Here is a 20,660-nt window from a genome sequence, read left to right as displayed (position 1 = left end):
ATCTCAGTTCCTTGGCTGGGCTCCATTCGTTTAAGCTTAGTTAGCCCCGGTTGTTAATCTTCCTCTTTTTTTGCGTGTTACCGAGAGTTTTACCGAACAAGACTGCCGAAGAGTAGCTGTTGGTTTATTCAGTGGTCCGTCTGTGTGGTGCAGAAGTTTGTTTCAATGAGACTTTTGTTGGTCGAGCCGCCGGTCCGTCCGTTTGCAGCAGCTACGCGGACTTCAGGACCCATGAGAGATTTCTCTATGGATGACTCAGAAATAGTGGCATTGGAAATCCCTCAAGATGTCCGATGAGAGGAAGAACAATTTACCCAGGCAAAGAGCCCTTAACAATTATGACTAAGCCCATGGTGAGGTGCCAACAACTGCCGAAGTCGCACAGCATGGCGCTGACAGAATTCAGCAGCGGAGGATTCTCCGTGCATGTGCGGTGATGGAAACATCATGAGATGGAAACGGCCTAGACCTCCTCCAAGTACTTCTTGGACCTCGGAAACGTGCCGGGATCGGGCAAGGTACGGACATAAATCGCTCAGAAAGATCCTTTCGGACCTATTGGGATGTAGGAAAGAAAAAAAAATCTGACAGTTACGACTTACAAAGCATTGTCCAGAGAGAAAGAAAGAAAGAATGCAAAAGAGCCTGCATTCCAGCCGGTTGCGTGCCACTTCGCCGCCGTCGCGGTGAGCCGCGGCGAGGCATTTCCTTTACGTCAAAAGAAGTAGCCTCTAACAATTTCCAATCCCTCTGCTCACAAAACCAAGTTTCTCATTGGCAAAAGACGTAAACCCCGCTAGATTGGTACAAGCTGCAAGCACTTCTGGCTAGAACACTCAACACACGTCTTGGTCCTCTTACCCCTCCATCCGTTGTTCGACATGACGCCAACTGGCCGTCACGTACCCGTCAAGTCCCGCCCGGTTGCCAACGCGGAGAAGGTGTTGGCGAGTTGGCAAAGCGGACACGCCCGCCAACTGGCTCCAACTTTGTGTGCCCGGTGATCCATACTTTCGGGGCAAGTGGAAGAGCCTGTTGGAGACCCGTGAGACTTGTCCGTGACTTTGTGACTTGTTGGAGGAGTTCTTGAAAAACCGAAACAGCACAGCAAAAAGCAAAAGCAGGCTCGGGTATTGGAGCCTTGTGGGACCATTTTGTGAAAAACTAGCACCGTAGCACAACCCGCCCTGTCGATCGCTGCACACTAGGCATGTCGTGGACTCGTGGTTCGTTTCTAGGTTGGAATCCCTATCTTCCGACTGGCCAGAAGCAGACTCCGGTCCTTGCGGATGACCCGTCCGCGCCTCCGCGCCGAGTCAAGCGTCAGGGCTGGAACCGCGTGGCGGCGGGTTCCCTTCCCTCTCGAACCAGTCAAGCTTGCTCGGTTTCTTTTTGCTCTCCCGTTCGGCAGTACATACGCCCAGGTTCCCGGACGTTGCGCTGCGTTGTACTGTACCTGCATCCGCCGTCATCTCAAAGGCCATCCTTCTCAGCCCTTGGGCCTTGGCCGCCGAGGCCACCCCCTCTTTCAATGTTCCCTCGAGGCTCCAAGAGGCACAGCGCCCACAACTCCCGTGCTGGCATGAGATGTGGCCGACGCCTTGCCGATGTACCGCCCCTTGGCTCCCTTTTACTTGGGAGTCGGGACCTGAACTATGGATTAGCACGAGCCAAAGAGCGTTTGGTTCCTGAGCCGTTCCTGTCATTAAACCTAATCCGGGCCCCTTGGCGACCCATGAGCGATTTTCACCCCCTGACAGAGCGCACCCCCCTTTCCTTGTTGGGCCTTGGCCATGTCTTTCTCCTGGTCTGCTCTCCGACTTTGGCTGAATCCCAGCGCCTAACCAACTGACAAACTCCATGTGTCTTCCTTGGACCTTGCCTAGTGTAATGTTTCCCGCGACTGGGCCTCCCGTTAGGGCTTTCTAAACTCAAGTTCCTCACTTTGTTTCTGACAGTAACACCGCAGCGTAATGAGGGGTAGGGAAAGATTTCTCTGAAGGTTCCACGGCCTCTTTCTGTCAGATTCATGGCAGTCCTTGATTGAACAACGAACCCGACTCGCCAACTCCTACTTTGCGGGTCCGTTGGAGTCGCTGACTCTCTTCAAAGACTCTAGGCACACAAACGTCTCCGGTCCTCTGCGGCCCCTCCCATCCCAGGCTCAGACTCAAAGGATCCAAGTCCAGCTGTGCAGGCGCAGTGTCATCGTGGAGGATTGCGGCGTCTGTGGGGACACAGCGCCTTGCTACGTGGGCCTCCGCAGATGGACCGAAGGGAATAGCAAGCCTGACATGGCACTGACTGCCAGCACGTGTGAGTGACATCTCATCTTTCCGGCTGATGTTGAACGTTTTCATCTCGTCTCCTGTAGGGATGATATTTGGTATATAATCCCCCAGTCTCATCTTCTTCTGGGATGGTCTTGTTCTGATCACCACCACCATCCTTACACTCCCTCTTCAACTCTTCTTCTTTCCCCAGTCATTCTCTCGGCCAGCTTTGAAAGCTCCCAGATCAGGCATCACTCTTTTTGAACGCTCAACCAGCAGCTTCACTCCTTCGCAAGCCCAAACTTCCTGTCCCTCGACGTGAAAGTCCATACCACCTTCAGCCTCGAATCTTTTGACAGTCGTCCACCTGGCCGCCATATTAACTACACAATCCTTTTCGGAAAGAAACCCACATATCACCTTCAACTTCAGTCAAGATGTTCTCTACCACTTTGACCACCTTCCTTGCCGTCTCGGCTACCTTGGTCTCGGCCGCTACCATCCCGATCCGGGACGCCGGCAAGTCCGGTTCATACAGCATGACGCCCCACGACTCCTACTCTTCTTCCATTGGTGTCCTCGGCTGCAAGATCGACACCAACCGCGTTGCCTACTGGCCCAACCCTCTTAGCTGCAACGACATCTGTCTTAAGGTCTCCAACGGTGACCGCAGCGTTCACCTCCTCCGCATCGACCAATCTGGCGGTGCTTTCGACATCTCCTACGACGCCTGGAACTACCTCACCACCGGCAAGTCTGCCACTGAGGACCCGACCATTGGCGGCGGTGTTCTCATGAACTGGGAGGCCGTCGATGCCAGCGAGTGCAGCCACCTTCTCAAGGACGGCAAGTTCCCTCTCTCTGCTGCCAACAGCATGAACTACCTTACCTCCTGCCTCGCCGAGCCCGATAGCTTCGTCGCCAAGAACTACGCTCTTTACAACATCCAGAACCCTGCTTGCACCTGGGGTGTCGATGAGGTCTGCACCCTCAACCTGGCTGTCAGCAACCAGGCTGCCTGCCCTAGTGGCCTCGGCTCCGTCAAGACTTTGACCACCCTGCCTGTTACCAACATTGGATACGGCACTGGCAAGACCGCCGTCGCTGTTCAGTGAACGCGCACAATAAGCACAGGTTGCTCAGAGATACCATGATACGATGCATACGAATGTTTATGATACATGTACATATATTATAGAAAGGGACCAGATAGAAAATTGGAGTCGAACATCATTAAAACTATTTGAAAATAGCGTGAATTCGCGCAGCTCATTGTGACTGAAACACATGGTGCCGGAGGACCTCAGCTAAAGCCAAAGAGCTCCGCCATTGGCTAGATAGATCCCATGCAGGTACGAATACTCCATAGAATTATCGACAGGAGGAGATACTGAGTCGTTCTCGCTCATTTAAAAGGCCGATGATCAAAGCTTCAGCGACTCCGCCGCCCTACTGCGGATATACATAGTATAGAGGTAAGCTATGGCCATCTTCGTATTGCTAGCAGATCTCGTCAGAACTAGTTTGGGTCAAGAATATGTCGGCGGCTTGTACTGAAAGGCCCAAACAGGCAAACACGGCCATAGCCGTGGCCCTTGCCATTGTCTCAGCCACATTGGTTGTTTGAAACGAGCGCTGCGGGCCTGCGGCGGTGTCCGATTTTTTTTTTTGATTGCGGTGTTCTTCAACTCAAGGGTATTGACTCGAGTTGGTGATCCGTAGATCTCCCTGCCGAGGTTCCGTGCTGAACAGCGGACTACATCCGTTACTGGCGCGGCAGTGCCGTAGATATGTGGCGCCCATCATCTGTCTCCGTACTCCGTACTTTCATAACAGCATCATTATCGAAACTCAGAAGTGAGCCTAAGCAATGAGTGAATATGCCTTTTACAAGAGCGGGCAGAGAGTGCAAAATTCATGAGCCTAGGTGTTTCTAGCCTATTGACCCTACCTAGATGGGGAAATAGAAAACGACCCTGTGCACTTGAACACTCCTCACCATACCGGCATTGTTTTTAATTCTGTGGTCTGCTAGTTTGCGGTATTGTTACAGATCGAGGTCTAACATAGACGTTGACATCGGCAACTTTATTTAGTGGATTCCAACGGCTGGCCACGTCTTCGTTTAGTCATGTGAAAGCATGCTGAAGCGACAATAACACTATTTGTTGGAATGTTTATGATTTTATCATACTTGGGAGAAACCAGAACTGGGCTTAGTTTGTTGGCAATGACATGGCTCCTCAGTAACTAGACTAAATTGATTGACCATTAACGTGCAGTCAGCACACGGCCAAACTGTCAGCCGAACCGCTAGGGAAGGGACTGAGGCTCTTATATTGTCCTTGTGAACAATATTGTACTTTCCATTGGAGATCAAGCCAGAACTAGTCATCTTCTAGTGATTCTGCTCATCCTAACGGACCATTAGTTGTCACCTAGATACAACCAAAGCATTAAGCCAATGACTTGTCGTGGCTCAATGGAGATAGATCTTGACTGGGCTGCTTGTAATGAATGCATTTCTATCCACCGTGGAACAATGGTCCGAAAGACGCTACCTTCGTAGGGAGGTCTAGTGTAAGTTGCAAATAGAAATCGCTACACCAACGAACGAGGTCTATTCCTAGTCACCATCTTCAAGCTACATGGATGACTCGTTTCCTTGCCGAAATCGATGTCGATGATAGATATAACTCGGCTAGTTATCTAAGCCTTTTCCTCCTTTAAAATTTCAGGCATACTAGAACTGACGAGTTTCAATCAAGGTACCTAACCGGAAGGGAAGCACCACTTGCATTGTCACAACTGGTGTCGCTGAGACCTGATGATCCTGACCTGTCACCGCGTAGACAGACCTCACGAAGACGACGTAGAGGAGCTGGACTTATGACATCTACATTTAAAAGAAGATTCTGTGTCCAGAATTATATGAGACACGAATTGCTGGAGGAAAATCGAGGCAAGGACACTGGTACACGGAATAGTCCGTTCGTCCGCCGAAAAACGGAGGAATGGCCCGTTCCCGCGAAAGCGAGCATTGACATTGACTACGCTAGAGTCACACAATGGCACGTCAGCATTCCCATCGCCTGCTCTACTCTTAGCTTCTGTATGATTCCTGAGAATGACGAAATCTTGATTGGTCTGATGTACCAGAGCCTGGTCCATTGAAATCGGCCCAAACCCATCCGCTAGACTAAACGGAAGAAACCCAGATACATATGCTTCCCACAACCGCCAGTGACGAATGCTAGATTGACAAGCTGGTTATGCCGTTCGATTACGGGAAGTGGGGAAATCAGTATACATCTTCGGAGTGTTGCAAGCGGCCGTAGGGAGGGTTCGTCTCAGAAGCAGGACGTAACTCCACATCTGCCAAAGACTAGACTATGTTCAAATTATACGGCGGCAAAGGAGAATCTAGAATACTCCGTTAGCCGACCGTACAGTAAATGCCGACTGACTGTACTGCCTTGCGGTTACACATCCACCTGCCGGACTACGGTGAACATTGAACCCCGCTAGCCGCCAACGACAGCCATCCGTCATCCCACTCAGTTTCATTATAAAGGGATGTAAGATTCTCTATTCAGCATATTTCTTTACAGATCTAGCGTCACATTCAAAATCCCATATAACAGCGGTAAGAAAGCTCCAATCAACTCCGCAGACACACAGGCTCACACGTGGCGTTTGATAGCAACCTTTAACGACAACATCAACATCGCAACGACACAATGCTTAACTCAAGCTTTTCACACCGTAAAGCTCTAATCGAGGACGACCCAAAGCCCAAAGATGTCCGAACTGTCACGCCGCTCAAATCTCAACATGGGGCCCTGGCTAGGAAGGCTGCGGGAACTACTCAACAGTCACGCTCGAGCTGGCCGAGTTTTCAATGGTGGCTCATGGCTATTCCGTCATTCATTATTTCAGCTTACGGCGCTGTATTCTTCACCGGAAATACCCCAGGCGATCCACAAATCAAGGCGAGGATCATAGGTTCACTCGGGGGCGTAATTCACATTGGGGGTTCTCTCATGGCCATGGGACTCGGCCCTTTTCAGTTCCTGCCGCAGCTACGACAGAGATACCTTCAGATTCATCGCTGGTTGGGATGGGTCTATGTCCTTGCCGTGACGACTGGTGGCATTGCTGCGTTCTACGTCACATTCAACAGCGAGGCGTTGACATGGGGCAAGGTTGGCTTTGGCCTTCTCGCCTTGGGATGGCTCGAGAGCGCTAGGCGTAGCATTGTTGCCGTCCGGTCGAATGGGGATATCAAGAGCCATCAAGCTTGGATGACGAGAAACTTTGCTCTGACCTATGCCGCGGTGATGCTGCGGTGGCAGTTGCCTCTGATGATCGCCGCCGGTATGGAAGTCAAGTTTGCGCTGTCCATCACTGGATACATTTCTTGGATACCGAATCTTTGGTTTGTCGAACGCTTTGTGTTAAACCAGAGCTGAGCATAGTCCAAGTCATGGTGGTTAGGAGATCCCAGCTTTGGATTCGTCACATCTCTTGCCTGTGTCAGACTTGGACGTGTGAGTCTTTTGTCGAATCACAGGCATTCGGCAATCCATCAATCGCTGTAGCCAATAGGGTCTGCGGCGTAATTCCACGGCTGCAGCAAGCAGATACTAGACTGATGGGGCAGCGGTGTTTACTTACAGCGCGGATTTTTGCAAAGCCGGGCAGGGGTCGAAAGGTTTCGGGAGGCAGGGCTAGTTCACAACTTGACACAACCCATATTAAATACCAGATTGTATGTCTTTATTTTACGAAATTTGTCTAAGCAACCGGTTCTACCTTCTTGACGACCTTGGCCGGAACACCCACTGCAACTGAGTAATCGGGGATATCTCTATTCACAAGCGCGCCGGCACCAATGGTGCACCCCTTGCCGATGTTGATTCCTGGCAACACTGTGACGTTCGCTCCAATCCAGCAGTCATCGCCAATGGTGATGGGCTCTGCATACTCGATGTTGTCTCTCCTAGACTGCAAGGCAGTCTCGTGAGTTGCTGTGATGAGGCTGACTCCTGTGGCGAAGAAGACATTGTCTCCAATGGTCACATGAGCACAGTCAAGAATGACGCAGCTTTACAGGTTCTTGGTCAGTTTTGTCTGTTTCAAAGGGGGAATGGGTCGACTCATAGGAATATCACATACTTGAAATTGGCGTAGAAGCGATCTCCGACCGTGATATTGCAGCCGTAATCAACCTGCAAGCTGGGCTCGACGTAGACATCTTTTCCAATACCGCCGAAAAGCTCCTTGATCATGCCCACTCTCTTGTTGGCAACGTCGTCTGCAGATTCGTCGTCTCCTGGAACATAGGTGTTGAATTTCTGAGCCAGTCGACGGGCTCGGTGTCTCGATGCTACTAGCTCAGGCGCCATGCAGCTGTAAAGCATGCCGGAGACCATCTTCTCATAGTCTTCGCACCAGGGCACATGCTCGAGAGTCTTGGCAAAGGCAATAGCCTTATCGTCCTTTTGCGTACGGATTGGTGGCACCATCTTGGCTATTGTATAGTTGACTGTCGATTGAGAGGCTCAAGGTGAAATGTGACGTTGGAATATCGACGTCAAAATTTGGGATCTCACCACCTTAAATCGGCCTACCAAGGTGGTGGAAGCGGTGACTCCGCCCGCCTTTTCAAGTACGAAAGCGAGGTACAGCGCATGACGCTAAGTCTTTTAGCTGGGGAAACTTCCATATTTGGTAAACATCCCAACAGGTCGCGGAAGACTCCGCAAGCGCATTTAAACTATGGGGTGCGGGGTTGAAGCATCATGAACTTCAGACAACTTCTACAATTCTGCGAGAAAGGCAGCGAAAGATGTTAGAGCTTCAGCTTTTCAAAAGTGAAGTTGAGGACAGAGTGCCTTTTGAAAGAATGATGTGGCTTTAGGGTGAGGATTCCTAGCCGATCCATGAAATGTGGCATTAGAACCGCTGACCACACGTCATCTGACGGATCCTGTGCCGCAAGCCAAGTCGCTGAGACCGATTGCCACGCGCCTAAGGCTTCACACCATGAGCGAATGAGCAAACAACAAGGACTCTAGCGATCCCGGCGACTCTCGCGGGACCTATGAGGTGTGTGAAAGACCTGGAAGACCCTGCGCCACGTTTATTCAGCCCTGCTAGGCAAAAGCGTTGGCCAAAGATCAGCGACGTCAAGCCACGAGGTAGTATCTTGGCTTGCTACATTAGGAAACCTGAAGTCGTTTCCCTTTGCCCTCTTCGAGCTTCAAGTAGCTCTCATGATGCACAAGGCAGAGCAGCTGGACCCTGCGGCTTTCCGAGTCTGGGCAAAGGAAGTATTTATGCTTATTTCTTCCCTGGTTGGAAGCGCAGTGAGATCACCACAGCAGCGGAGCCAGAACCAGCATCATCAATAAGCAAGACCGAGCAAGATAGCTTTGCATCTTTATTGTATAAATACGATACAGGCAACATCCTTTGCACCGACTCTGAAATGTATGAACTTGTTTCCCTCGTCGACAAACGCATCGATCAGCACAACCAGAAAGCACACAACATGATGAGCACCGGCTGCGACGCAATGCCCACGCCGTCCGGCTCGCCCTGCGAAGTCCTCCGCCAGGTGGAACGACTGGGTGGTGCCCAAACAATGATAGACCGGGTCGATCTCGCAACCGGTTCTACAACACCATTCTACGTCCTTCACAGCAACAAGGAAAACAAAACCGTTGCCGTGTTACATGCAGATCCCCGCGCGCAAGCATCGGGTGAAGCGTTGGGTATAGCGAAGAGTTTTGCTATCCGGGCAGTACTGTTTGGCTATCCGGGCAGTAACCCACTTTTTGGACCAATAAGAGCTCACAGCTGCAGAGCTCGGGTCATGGCCCCACATCCGTACCCGCTGCACCTGCCCACGGGCCACCCGGCGCAGTTACGTAAGGCAGCCGCAGGCACGTTCAGTCGCAATTGCCCACGGTCGCAATTGCCCACGGTCGCAACTGCCCACGGTCGTAATTACCTACGGTTATAAATACCTATAGAAATAGATAATTAAGTAGGTAATTAAGCAGGCAATTGCTAGTGTAGGTAATTGCGACCGTAAGCAATTACGACCGTGGGCAATTGCGGCTGCCTTACGTAATTGCGGCGCATATGCGCTAGGTGGCCCGTGGGCAGGTGCAGCGGGGCAAAAAAGTTTAGAGTTTAGACGGCAGGCTCTGATTGGTTCGAAAAGTGGATTACTGCCCGGATAGCCAAACAGTACTGCCCGGATAGCAAAACTCATAGCGAAATACCACTCCCTGTCCTCAAAAATCGACGTCATTCTCCGCGGCGTGCCGATCAAGATGAAGACCAACACTATGGGTAACACGCACAGGTTCGACCACCATGGTATAAGCTACAGTTGGGGTGTCTCCAATTTGAGCATGTCAATGAACACGATGTGTCTGAAGGATGCCGGGGGCAACCTGCTGGCGACATGGAAAAGGTACCCTGAAGGCAGGTTAAGCGGCATGATTGGACAGTCAGCCCCGACATTTGAGGTTTACGTCCCGCCACAGAGCATCGATATGGACATGGTGATTGTCACAGGGTCTGCAGCGGTCGAGTACTGGCTGAAGTATAAGAAAGACTCCTACGCAGCGGTAGGAGAGGCCTTCGGTGCAGTTTGATACATCTTAAGAAACTCATAGCGGACTGTATGTTGGAGTGTGTTCGTTGGCCTGGTATTCGAAGGGGAAAGCGAATATCGGTTGGGAGCCTCTGTGGCGATGGCGCTGATCTGATAGAATATCTTCATGTTTGAACAATGTACTGAAGATTTCCAGTTTTCTAGTGTATGAAGGTTGAAGCATCAGGGAAATTGAGGTGACCGACAGCTCCCAGGAGATGATGTATCATATGACGGTGCTACGGGTATGAAGTTGTACTGATAGATTGCCCATGATGATTCGTTTTGCCCATGTTTCCAGGAACGACGCAACGGCAAAAGGAATGAATGGTCTTTAGCGGCACCTCTTCAAGGTAAATCCACCCCAAGAGCAGGATTCGGAGCCGTTAGTCCTGTGTTGTAAAGTTCCCTATGGAATGGTCAAGGGCGGCCATGCTTCATTATCGAAAAGGTGAGCAAAGATTGTCTGGAGTAGTAGGTTACTCTCTCATAGCTCTTCCGTTGCTTTGATAAGACTCAAGACAGTGATGACAAAGAAAGTTGCGTTGCAACGGCTCAAGCCTCGACTTCACAACGTCTTTATGTTTAACATTTCCAATAACAAAGCCGAGAAGTCGAAGAATTGAGGTCACAGAAAGCCAGCCAGCGATAGTAATGGTATCTTTGTACTCTGACGCCTTCTGTACTGTAAGTTTTCCAACACATGGGCTAGCAGGTGAATCCTGGGGCCGGTGGAAGGAAGCCTCTTGCCCGGACACCTTATTGAGAGACAGTACTGATGAGACCCATCTTGCCTCTCCCAAGGCATTTTTAAACACGTCTCATCTCACACTCTTGCTCGTTGTATCACGAGGCCTCATCTCTGTCCCGCAGAAAGAAAGTCAACTAACAGAACTGGCGAGAGCACCCCTTCCCATTTCAGCCTGCTCCTTCCTTCTACTCCGAAAAAGATTATCTCTCCTTTTCTTTCCTCTACTTGCCTCGAATTACTCCCAGCTTTTTCATCATCGCCCACTCTCTCTTATACTCAACCACTTTCGCTGCGAGCCAGATCGTATAGCAATCTTTACAAGCTCTCCAAAATCCTCTTTTGCTCGCGTCCTTCGAGCTACTTCACTCAATTCAGTCATCATTTAGACTTCGACATCAATATGGACGAATTCTGCGTTCGTCTCCTCTCGTACTTCGACCGCGGCATGGACGGCAAGCCCGGCCGCTGGCCTCACTCGCTTCCCTCTCCCGAGGACATGGCAGGCGCTGGCTATCGCTTCGAAGGCAACCGGGAAGTCGGAGGCGACATCGTCGTCTGCGATTTCTGTACCATGCAAGCGTGGGCGTGGGAGCGCAAGGACGATCCGTTCGCTCAACACATGGAGTCCAAGAGTTGTGAATACGTGGACAGCGAAGTGTTCCGAGACCATCACGACAAGTTCCTTCAGAAGCAGGGCGAGAACAAGAAGATGGACGACTTGATGCTCACGCCTCCTGCTACGCCAACAAAGAAGCCCTACAAGCCGCGCCGGAAGTTGCGCTTGTCCCCCATCGTGACTGTATTCGATAGCATGCCTACCGAGGAAGCCGACGCCAAGGCCGTCAACAATAGCAAGCCTGTCGAGATCGCGGTTTCTGCTGGAGAGACCAAGATCTTGATCAAGATTACTGATGGCGGCGAGCGTGGTAAGCTTCCAGTTCCTACTCCTACTCCTTCCTCTTTGCCTTGAAGCTAACAAGTCGGACAGCTGCCAAGAGAATCCGTCTCGAGTGAGCGGCCCTGCGCTCGACGTTCGTCCAAAGACCACATGGCTGTTACAGATGTGACTTTTACAAACATACTTGCTTCGAATACTCTCGTTCGTTCCATCCATTCCGACTTGCAAAACGGTCGGGAATGCTGACACCCCTCACCAGTATTTCAGAGATTGCTACATTATCGTTTTTGATCAGTGCGTGGACTAGCGAGAAAGAGTCTGTTCATGTGCTTTAGGGCAAGATACCGATATGGAAGGAAGGAACTACGAGATATGTACAGGAATTTGCCCAGATGCGCAAGCATGACGCTTGTGGACGAGTTTTTCAAGGGCAAGGCATAACGGCAATCGCCAAACATCAGCCATCAGCTGCGTTTGGACAGAGCTATCAGGAGCCTTGCACGAATGGTGGCGAGAGGGAATACATACCATCATCATGAGGCAGTAATCTGTCTCTAGGTAGCCAACAGACATCTGTATCATTCACGCATTCAAATATACGGTCTAAACAGGGTACATGACATGACAAACGCCGGTGGCAAATGTTCGACAGCCGCCTGTTGACCCTTTGCCTACCCGTGACATCGCAGAACAACTAGGTACTCCTTCAACTACAATCTTCTGGTAGACGAGTGAGACCAGCGCCTCAGCCGTCCACAGGTCTCACAGATCACATCCTTCCTCCTCATCGTCACAACCCGTTTCCAAAAGGCCTATGACAGGGGAGTAATGGGTGAGCGATGCACGACAGTCAAGACATATCATAGCAAGTGCCGACTGGGAACACAGCACGCGGAGGATTGAACGGGGCCGAAGGGTTGTCGGTGTCCGCGGGCCGTGGGACATTAGCACAGAAACGTGGGTGTGTGACACACCCGCATACATCTACAGGCAGCCTCTGGCGAGGCTTACTTCAACGTATGCCTAGACATCCAGTTGCTTATCCTCTGCATGTGGTATCAAACTAGAGTGAGAGGATGAGCGAGTCCTCGTCATTGTGAGCGCAGTGACGCCCGCTATGAACCCGCGCCACAGCCATCAATCCCCCAACTGGAAATTCAATGTCGCGCTGTACCTGTTGCCGCAGAAGCGAGCCGCTCAAAGACTTTCCCTTCCAGATCGACCGGAGGATCCTTAACATACGTAGGGCGCAAAGGTGATGTTCTCCGTGGTCAGAAATGAGTCGAACTAGGCACTTGATCAGCGCGTGTGGTAGCCGTTAGGATCCGTGAGATGCCCCTAGTGGGTGTTCCTTAGGCAGCTCCCGGTCGGCTGCTCTCTGTATTGTGTTTGGTCAGCGGTTAAGTTTGCACGTTGTAGTAAGGTAGGTAGGTAGTATCAGCGGCCATCCGCAGCGGCGAGGCGGGTTCGTTCCATTTAGCTCAAGTTCCAGCGTAGGGCCAGGTGCAAACCGTACTACAAATGGAACGGCTGTCAGGCGGGCGGGCGGCGGTGCGCTGCGGGCTGTGCGGGAGCGCTCGTGATGGCCGCACCGCCGGGTGACAAGACGGGCGACTGACAGGGTCGACCAATGACCTTGGCGATGGGTGACAGCCGCCAAGATGTAGGCAGACTTTTTGTGAGATGAGGCAGCTTTTGCCCAGACGTATTTAATGAAGCAGAGGGGCTGCTCATGATGTGAATGCGAATGGGCTTTTGAGTATCGTGTGAACAAACCGAATATCAAAAACCCAAGCACCAAAGCAAATCACGAGACCGAGACGAGAAGCTACAATGACGACTGTCAATCAATACCAGCGTAATGGCAGATCAGGCCGCCCATCGGGGCGCAATCCGCTCCGTACCGTCTGGCGCGAGACGTACGAGGTCTGGGATGGGGTCTGCTACGGCGTAGGCAAGGCCTATTTCAAGATCACCGGCAGATGGTGATATGCCGCGGGGCAGGCGACAGGGCCGGCAGACGTATGGATGCATCATCGCATTCCAGTGTAGCCCTGACGGCCCACCGAGTAGTGACGAATGACGAACAACACATGAGTAACGAGTAAACGAATAACGCGCCTAATGATTAACGACAAACGACAACCGGAGACGAGAAGATGAACGACGGAGCACCGGGGTGGAGGAATCAAGCATTTCGAGTATCCCGAGAGCAACATTAGGGAACCACAGGCTGGCATCGAGAAATGTTGACAGGATCCAACCATAATTCACCAGCCAATCCGACAAGGAGGGCCAGATTAGACCAGATTGAAAGAAACAACCCGCTTGGGCGAACAGCAAGATTGGCATCGACAACCCGCCCACCGATGACGTCGGGCCTGGGAAAATCTCGATCAGCGCCGCAGACTCTAGAACGCTGTGTCCATCTCTTGGCACTGTGACAGATAGTTCAGCTGGAGGCGGATTCAGTGGTTCCCCATCAACTTGACACGGATTTGAGGGGATCATCCTGCCAGAGTGGGCCCCTTCAAGGCTCAAGGTTTTGGTGACGCCGGGAGGGAAAGGGAGACAGTCGCTGGGCGGGCGAGCCGGGGGGAGATAGGTAACGAGGGTTTGCCCTTGGTTAGGAATGAGGATAAGGCGCGAGAATCCGAGGAAAGAATATCGAGAACGCGGGAGCTGCGGACATGGCGGACGGTGATCCCGCTGGGTGGCCGCGGGATGATAGCCGAGTGGGATGGTTGGCCGCCTTTTGCGATTTAGATCATCTGAATGGGTGTGAAACGGGGCGCGAGCGACACCGAAACGATCTTCTGTCGACTATCAACAAGAATAGTAGACGGATGCGGTACGGGAAGGAAATGCTTGGTTGGAGTTGCACTGCCGCAGACCACGTCGCATGGAATCCATAGAATAGAAGATCCGAATTTACAATCAGCAAGACTCTGGTGACTCTCGAATTCTGATAAACGGGTCACGTCTTGCAGTATCCGTACAGTACATTGTACCGATGAACGGGCCAAAGGGCCCATCCTCGGGGAGAAACGAGACGCAAGACGGGTGAAGAAAAAGCAAGCAAATCGTTTGTCCATCGTATTGGCTTCCTGCGCGGCGGCAGATGAACCAGTGTCGAGAAGCCCACATAAACCACAATTCTGTCGTTGGAAAATCGGGGCGGCGAGCATACGCAGTAAAAGTGATTCCAGATTGAGATTCGCAAGACCGGGTTTGATGGTTTGATGCTGGGCCTTGAACCAATGCCAACAGCGCATCCGACATTCGGACCGGGCCCCTCTGGCTCCCTTCTGGAGACTCTGGATGTCTGGGCCGTTTAAGCCTGGCGCTAGGCCTAGAGTAAACAACTTAAGGTAGGCCATACCAAAAGAGAGTTAATTGGACTCCCGCTTCGCCAGTCCTATTTTTGTTGCTCTTGCAAGTTGGCAACTGGCGAGTATTAGGTGCCCATACGGATACATACGCTGCCAGTATGGATGCTGCCAGCACCGACACAGTACTGGAAAACCCCGTCGACTCAGGGAACATGGCGGTTAGCGCTGACTGCACTGCTGGTCGGAACTAAAGGCCTTCACTGTGTAGAAGTAGCACACCCACACAGCCTGTAGGTGTGCCTCCAAGCCTCGTATTGGCGGCGATATGAAAGTTTTGCCTCTGGGGCTGTGGTTGACAGTTTGTCGATGCGCTGCTTCGTCGTCAGTCAATTCGGAGAATTCGGTCAGCCCCCGTCCGTCCCGAGCTGGTGGTGAAGCTGTCCGTCATGCGTTGGCTAGCTCAGCTTGATTTGCATTTGCTCAGCAGTGAGGCATCCGTCAAGCAAGGATACGAGCAGATTGCGCAGCGCTTTGTCATGGGACAACCGCCAGAAACATCGGTCCGTCTGGGTTCGAGTGCTGCGAGACAGCAACAGCCAAGCGCTGCAAGCCTGATGGATCATGAATGGATGGTGTGGGATGACTGGGAGAACAGACGAGTAGTGGGATGATTGGCCTGAAGGTCTGGACCGCCGCTGCAGTCAGACTGTGTACAGAGTACTTCCGTCGACGTGGACGCATCTGCTGGGAGCCTGGCTCTCTGGGTTGTTCTGCTCCTGCATTGCACAGAGTATTGAATTACCCATTGTAACATTATCTGTGGTTCTCACTGGAGATTTGGGCCTTTGGCGAGTGACACCTTGGAGGCTGATATTGACAGTCGAGTTGGCCACGGTGGAGATAACAAGAAAACCATGCCGGAAGTTGATTGCAGTGCTGCTAACAAGGAGATGTATCCGTATGTGGCAGATGAGGATGAAAAATTCTTTCAGATCGCTGCCGTGTTCATCCCAAGCATGTTGGATTGGGCTGGGCAGAGTCGGTGGGAGCTTGCCATGGCAGACCTGAGGGAGAAGAGCGCGCTGGGCAGTGGCTGGGCGAAGGGGAACCTGTGAAGTGAAATTGACTTTCTGTCTGGTTATGCGCCGCGGGACTTGACAGCGGGATGTGATGAGATAGTGAGGCGCAGAGGACGGACGAGAAGAAATGCCAATGCTGAGAGGTGAATGACCTCTTGGCAATCCAGGTGGAAGGGTTCTTGGTTTATCTGTTGAGGCCAAAGATGGCGATGTTTGACGCTTGGCGGCACACGATAGCCTCCAATTCTGTTCGTCTACTACGTAGAACCTACTTCGTAGAGGCTAGAGCATCTCGGCGTCTTGCTGGAGGGGTTCACTGGTTCTGGTAGGCCGGTGCGTTGGTGGCACACCCACGAGTTATGAGCCTGTGATGGACCAGACGAGGGGCGGCGGCTGGGTTGTGAGAAGATGAGCCCGGCGTCCGCAAGTCCCGGTCTGGAAGGTCAGCCGGTTCTCCAGGCCGAAGCTCACCTTGAGTGGAGATTGCCCCTATTTCTCGCTATTTCACTAACGGCCTTGGTGGATGAGGCGGTGGACCGTGGCCCCAGCGGCTACAGTGTGAACTGGGGGCGTGGTAATGGTGCCCTGGTGCCCTGGTGCAGTGTGTTTGTGTTGGTTCGAGATGGCGTCGAAAGGAGAGTTGTCAAGGAGAGATGCAGTGAAGATGAAGCTATAACAGCTTTAGGTGGTGGATTCCTGAGCAGATGTTAGTGCTTCATCGAACGTCATACGGTGATTTGGATGGACCTCTGTCCACACTGTGCCAAGTCTCTCACAACCTTGAAACGAGATGAACATGGCCCAGGCGGTTCCCTGCGTGCATCCAGGGTACGTATCTTGTCGCTCGCCTCTCTCGTCTCTCTTCCTCTTCTTTCGCGCGGAGAAGAAGGTTCTTAGGTAATAAGACATTCCTCGAGTACTAAGTAAGGTAAGGTAGGTTCGGTTGGCAGATGCATGTTGAGTGCAAGTGCTAATTTGGCACATGTGCAGGTACCTCGTGATTCAATAGTGTCGCGCAGTGGCTTCAGGTATCCGTACCGTCGCATCTTTCTCTTTCGCTCGTCTCGTCCAAAAGAATGGAAATGAAGATGCAGGCAGGCAATGTATGAATGGTGCTAAGACGGCTGCGCCTCGCTCTCGCGCCGGCTATTCGCGTCTGCGGTCTTGTTGTCTGAATGTGTGTGCTAATGGTGTATCCAATAAGCGGCATCAATTGCTGAATGTAGAGATGCACGTATTGGTGTTTGGTACGATGAGACGGTAGCGCACGTATGTACGGAGTATTCACGAGGCGATCCAATTTGCGCATCGAATACGGGGATGATTGTTCAATGGATTGGAAGAGAGCGAAATTGGATGAATGCTGAACAGTGGATGGTCACAAGAAAAAAGAGTAAAGAATACCAAGAGATTAGAGAGGAGGAGTGGAGGAAAGAGACTTTGGGAGGAGGGCAAGGGGGGGGAGGATTGGAGGAAGCAAGAGGAAGCAACAGGCTAGCAGAAGAAGCTTGCCAGTAAGGATAAACCGAAAGGGGTCACCCCTGCCCCTCCTTCACTCTTGCCCCTGGGGGTTATCCATGACCCCGGTCCTTCCTTCCCTGTCTGTTCAAGGTACCTTTTTTACGCCTTCCGCGCCGTTGCTTCCTGCCTTCTCAACGCCATGGTGGTCCAGCCGGTGCCTGCCTCACCATTGCACCAGTCGATCCTCTGTGTCTTCCTTCCACAGTCCACTCCTTTCACTGTACGCAGTACGCAGCAATTGCAGGCAGGTTCAGTCCTCTTGCTCTTTCCCATTCTTTAGAAGAGATAGGTACCTACCTTACGTACATCCACAAGTACTCAGGTACATGGATACTTGAAGCAAGTACCTCACTTCGTACCCGGTGGGGCTTGACCACACATTCCAGGGCGTGTTTCTGCTTTTCTACCTCGCGCCTCCCTCCCGTCACAGACTCTCTGACTTCTTGATTCTCCTTTCCCCTCTCCGTGTTTCCTCCAAACCCGTCCACTCCCTCACTTGCTATCCGCAATCGTTTCTTCTTGTAGGGGAATTCATCAGACAAGGCCCTATTCATCCTTTTCTGAATGTGTCACTGTCTCTGAAACCCTATTCTTTTAATCAACAACAAACCACTTCGCACTCTCGTTAGCTCAACCAATTATTTCTACCTTTTTCAGACCGTTTGGATCGGATATTCAGGAAAGACAAAAACAACTAAACGTCACTTCCCACTTCCCGACAACAACCTCGAAGACAAGCCCGTCAGAGAAGATCCTCCAGACCACACGTACCGAACACTCACAAATCACACAACACAACCATCACAATGGGCAAGGTCGCCGCCGCCGTTTCCGCGGCTCTGCTGCTTGCCAGCAACGCCGCTGCTCTCGACCCTATCGTCATGAAGGTATGATGCCATCACACACCCCCACCAAGCCTGACATGCATCACTAACAATTCAAACCAGGGCTCCAAGTTCTTCTACGAGAACGGCACCCAGTTCTACATGAAGGGTATTGCCTACCAGCAGGACACCGCCGCCGCCGGTGGTGAGTCCAAGACTGGCGACTACAACGATCCCCTCGCAGACGAGACTGCTTGCAAGCGTGACGTTCCTATCATGGTGAAGGCCGGCACCAACACCATCCGAACCTACGCCATTGACCCCAAGAACAACCACGACGCCTGCATGAAGCTTCTCAGCGACGCCGGCATCTACGTCGTCTCCGACTTGGGTGAGCCCAAGCTCTCCATCAACCGTGACAACGCCCAGTGGAACACCGAGCTCCTCGACCGCTACACTGCCGTTATCGATGCCCTCGCCAAGTACGACAACACCATCGGTTTCTTCGCCGGTAATGAGGTCTCCAACAACAAGACCAACACCGAGGCTTCCGCCTTCGTCAAGGCTGCCGTTCGTGACTCCAAGAAGCACATCAAGGACAAGGGTTACCGCTGGATGGGTGTTGGCTACGCCGCCAACGACGACGCTGACATTCGCACCAACTCGGCCCACTACTTCAACTGCGGTGACCAGGAGACCGCCATTGACTTCTGGGGTTACAACATCTACTCGTGGTGCGGTAAGAACACCCTCGCCGGTGCCGGTTACACCACCCAGATCGACTTCTTCAAGAACTACTCCGTCCCCGTCTTCTTCGCCGAGTACGGCTGCAACATCCCCGACGGTGCCGATGGCCGTATCTTCCAGGAGACCACCGCTCTGTACGAGAAGGAGATGACTGACGTCTTCTCTGGTGGTATCGTCTACATGTATCACCAGGAGGCCAACGACTACGGTCTCGTCGAGATCAACAACGGTGTCGCCAAGACCATGAAGAACTACGACCAGCTCGCTTCCCGTGTCCTTGCTGCCACCCCCGCTGCCGTTCAGATGGCCTCTTACTCGCCCACCAACAAGGCCGCTGAGTGCCCTGGCACCTCCTCCACCTGGGAGGTTCACGGCGATGCCCTTCCCCCCACCCCTGACAGTTCTCTCTGCGAGTGTATGGTCAAGTCTCTTTCTTGCACCCCCAAGGATGGCCTGAAGGCTTCTGCCATTGGCGAGATCTTCGGCTACATCTGCGGTGCCTCCCCCGACTCTTGCCGCGGTATCAACACCAACACCACCACCGGTGTCTACGGCGCCTACTCCATGTGCACTGACGAGCAGAAGCTCGCCTTCGTCATGGACACCTACTACAAGGCCCAGAAGTCCGCCAGCACTGCTTGCAACTACGATGGCCAGGGCCAGGTTGTTACCCCCTCCTCCACCGACAGCTCTTGCAGCTCCGCCCTTGCCTCCGCTTCCGCCGCCAACAGCGCTGCTGCCACCGCCACCGCCCCCGTCTCCTCCACTGCCAACCCCAGCTCCAGCTCTTCTGGCAACGCTGCTGCCGGCAGCCCCTACCAGCCCATGTTCAACTTCGGCGGTTTTGCCATCGGCGCCTACATTGTCGCCGCCGGTGCCGTCGGTGCTGCCATGGTTGCTCTGTAAACGGTCTCTTCATCTAATGATGAGTTGAGGTGGAAAAAATGGGTGTGCCCAGGATTAGGGCGATATACATTTATGCGAGCGTGTAGGATATCCAACGCAGGTTACCATGGTGCCTCGTTTAATACAGTCACGACTCGACAGATTTTTTACTAGCATGAGGCTCTTTTGTGTTTCTCACCATCACATGGCGTTGGGTCTTCACTGGCAGCAGCTATTCTGCTTCATGACTGGCCGACAGAGGTCAATGTTGTTTTCTAGTGTCTTTTGGTTCGATGAATAGAACTTTTTCTTTTTGTTCATATCGATTGCCCTGATTGGACCTTGTGAATGTGTGAGTGTACATATCACAACTTGGCAGTGATCTCAGCCACCATCTAGCCGTTGCTCTTGCCTTGGCAACCTAGGCGTCATTTACCTAAGATTCTTGCCCAGCACTTGGCAGGACTCTCGGACATGGTGAAATATCTACGGACGCTGTTACTGAAGCGGTGAAGATGGTACACATGGTTGCCAAGATCGCAGCTTAATAGTCTACCTGCCTCTTGGTCCCTTGTAGGATATTTCAATGACGATCCCGAGCCCTCTCGAAGTTATGGATCCCGTGGTTGAGAAGTAGTCCCGAAACTTGCACACCGCGACATCAATTGGTTCTCACGA

At 52.2% G+C, this 20,660-nt stretch overlaps 12 protein-coding genes across 12 annotated transcripts; 8 read left to right on the top strand and 4 right to left on the bottom strand.

The window, feature by feature from the left end:
* Nucleotides 1-1,210: 1,210 nt before the first annotated feature.
* CLUP02_09479 (uncharacterized protein) lies at nucleotides 1,211-1,852 on the top strand (the record flags this gene model as incomplete). Its single annotated transcript, XM_049288457.1, has 1 exon — nucleotides 1,211-1,852. One exon carries the CDS (start codon nucleotides 1,211-1,213, stop codon nucleotides 1,850-1,852), a length of 642 nt encoding a protein of 213 aa, XP_049145601.1.
* An 858-nt stretch (nucleotides 1,853-2,710) lies between these two features.
* On the top strand, nucleotides 2,711-3,388 carry CLUP02_09478 (uncharacterized protein; the record flags this gene model as incomplete). The annotated part of the gene is made up of 1 exon (XM_049288456.1): nucleotides 2,711-3,388. The coding sequence occupies one exon, from the start codon at nucleotides 2,711-2,713 to the stop codon at nucleotides 3,386-3,388; it is 678 nt and encodes a 225-aa protein (XP_049145600.1).
* Nucleotides 3,389-3,755: 367 nt separating this feature from the next.
* Nucleotides 3,756-5,611, top strand: CLUP02_09477 (uncharacterized protein; the record flags this gene model as incomplete). Its single annotated transcript, XM_049288455.1, has 9 exons — nucleotides 3,756-3,823; nucleotides 3,884-3,926; nucleotides 4,054-4,130; nucleotides 4,424-4,492; nucleotides 4,556-4,573; nucleotides 4,716-4,783; nucleotides 5,096-5,145; nucleotides 5,226-5,438; nucleotides 5,531-5,611. The coding sequence occupies 9 exons, from the start codon at nucleotides 3,756-3,758 to the stop codon at nucleotides 5,609-5,611; spliced, it is 687 nt and encodes a 228-aa protein (XP_049145599.1).
* Nucleotides 5,612-6,013: 402 nt separating this feature from the next.
* On the top strand, nucleotides 6,014-6,745 carry CLUP02_09476 (uncharacterized protein; the record flags this gene model as incomplete). The annotated part of the gene is made up of 1 exon (XM_049288454.1): nucleotides 6,014-6,745. One exon carries the CDS (start codon nucleotides 6,014-6,016, stop codon nucleotides 6,743-6,745), a length of 732 nt encoding a protein of 243 aa, XP_049145598.1.
* Nucleotides 6,746-7,070: 325 nt separating this feature from the next.
* On the bottom strand, nucleotides 7,071-7,801 carry CLUP02_09475 (galactoside O-acetyltransferase; the record flags this gene model as incomplete). The annotated part of the gene is made up of 2 exons (XM_049288453.1): nucleotides 7,071-7,380; nucleotides 7,452-7,801. 2 exons carry the CDS (start codon nucleotides 7,799-7,801, stop codon nucleotides 7,071-7,073), a joined length of 660 nt encoding a protein of 219 aa, XP_049145597.1.
* A 1,028-nt stretch (nucleotides 7,802-8,829) lies between these two features.
* Nucleotides 8,830-9,946, top strand: CLUP02_09474 (uncharacterized protein; the record flags this gene model as incomplete). The annotated part of the gene is made up of 3 exons (XM_049288452.1): nucleotides 8,830-9,040; nucleotides 9,129-9,208; nucleotides 9,527-9,946. 3 exons carry the CDS (start codon nucleotides 8,830-8,832, stop codon nucleotides 9,944-9,946), a joined length of 711 nt encoding a protein of 236 aa, XP_049145596.1.
* A 1,150-nt stretch (nucleotides 9,947-11,096) lies between these two features.
* Nucleotides 11,097-11,710, top strand: CLUP02_09473 (uncharacterized protein; the record flags this gene model as incomplete). Its single annotated transcript, XM_049288451.1, has 2 exons — nucleotides 11,097-11,622; nucleotides 11,685-11,710. 2 exons carry the CDS (start codon nucleotides 11,097-11,099, stop codon nucleotides 11,708-11,710), a joined length of 552 nt encoding a protein of 183 aa, XP_049145595.1.
* Nucleotides 11,711-12,356: 646 nt separating this feature from the next.
* Nucleotides 12,357-12,539, bottom strand: CLUP02_09472 (uncharacterized protein; the record flags this gene model as incomplete). The annotated part of the gene is made up of 1 exon (XM_049288450.1): nucleotides 12,357-12,539. One exon carries the CDS (start codon nucleotides 12,537-12,539, stop codon nucleotides 12,357-12,359), a length of 183 nt encoding a protein of 60 aa, XP_049145594.1.
* Nucleotides 12,540-12,932: 393 nt separating this feature from the next.
* On the bottom strand, nucleotides 12,933-14,974 carry CLUP02_09471 (uncharacterized protein; the record flags this gene model as incomplete). Its single annotated transcript, XM_049288449.1, has 6 exons — nucleotides 12,933-12,972; nucleotides 13,007-13,320; nucleotides 13,385-13,434; nucleotides 13,499-13,648; nucleotides 13,748-14,417; nucleotides 14,489-14,974. 6 exons carry the CDS (start codon nucleotides 14,972-14,974, stop codon nucleotides 12,933-12,935), a joined length of 1,710 nt encoding a protein of 569 aa, XP_049145593.1.
* Nucleotides 14,975-15,084: 110 nt separating this feature from the next.
* On the top strand, nucleotides 15,085-16,041 carry CLUP02_09470 (uncharacterized protein; the record flags this gene model as incomplete). Its single annotated transcript, XM_049288448.1, has 3 exons — nucleotides 15,085-15,144; nucleotides 15,286-15,496; nucleotides 15,896-16,041. 3 exons carry the CDS (start codon nucleotides 15,085-15,087, stop codon nucleotides 16,039-16,041), a joined length of 417 nt encoding a protein of 138 aa, XP_049145592.1.
* On the bottom strand, nucleotides 15,628-16,914 carry CLUP02_09469 (uncharacterized protein; the record flags this gene model as incomplete). Its single annotated transcript, XM_049288447.1, has 5 exons — nucleotides 15,628-15,702; nucleotides 15,757-16,243; nucleotides 16,323-16,440; nucleotides 16,518-16,675; nucleotides 16,763-16,914. 5 exons carry the CDS (start codon nucleotides 16,912-16,914, stop codon nucleotides 15,628-15,630), a joined length of 990 nt encoding a protein of 329 aa, XP_049145591.1.
* A 1,418-nt stretch (nucleotides 16,915-18,332) lies between these two features.
* CLUP02_09468 (glycolipid anchored surface protein) lies at nucleotides 18,333-20,003 on the top strand (the record flags this gene model as incomplete). Its single annotated transcript, XM_049288446.1, has 2 exons — nucleotides 18,333-18,413; nucleotides 18,474-20,003. The coding sequence occupies 2 exons, from the start codon at nucleotides 18,333-18,335 to the stop codon at nucleotides 20,001-20,003; spliced, it is 1,611 nt and encodes a 536-aa protein (XP_049145590.1).
* Between the last annotated feature and the right edge of the window lie 657 nt (nucleotides 20,004-20,660).

Source organism: Colletotrichum lupini, chromosome 5 (assembly GCF_023278565.1).
Source record: "Colletotrichum lupini chromosome 5, complete sequence".
Taxonomy (NCBI): domain Eukaryota; kingdom Fungi; phylum Ascomycota; class Sordariomycetes; order Glomerellales; family Glomerellaceae; genus Colletotrichum; species Colletotrichum lupini.
This window is presented reverse-complemented; position numbering and strand designations above follow the sequence as displayed.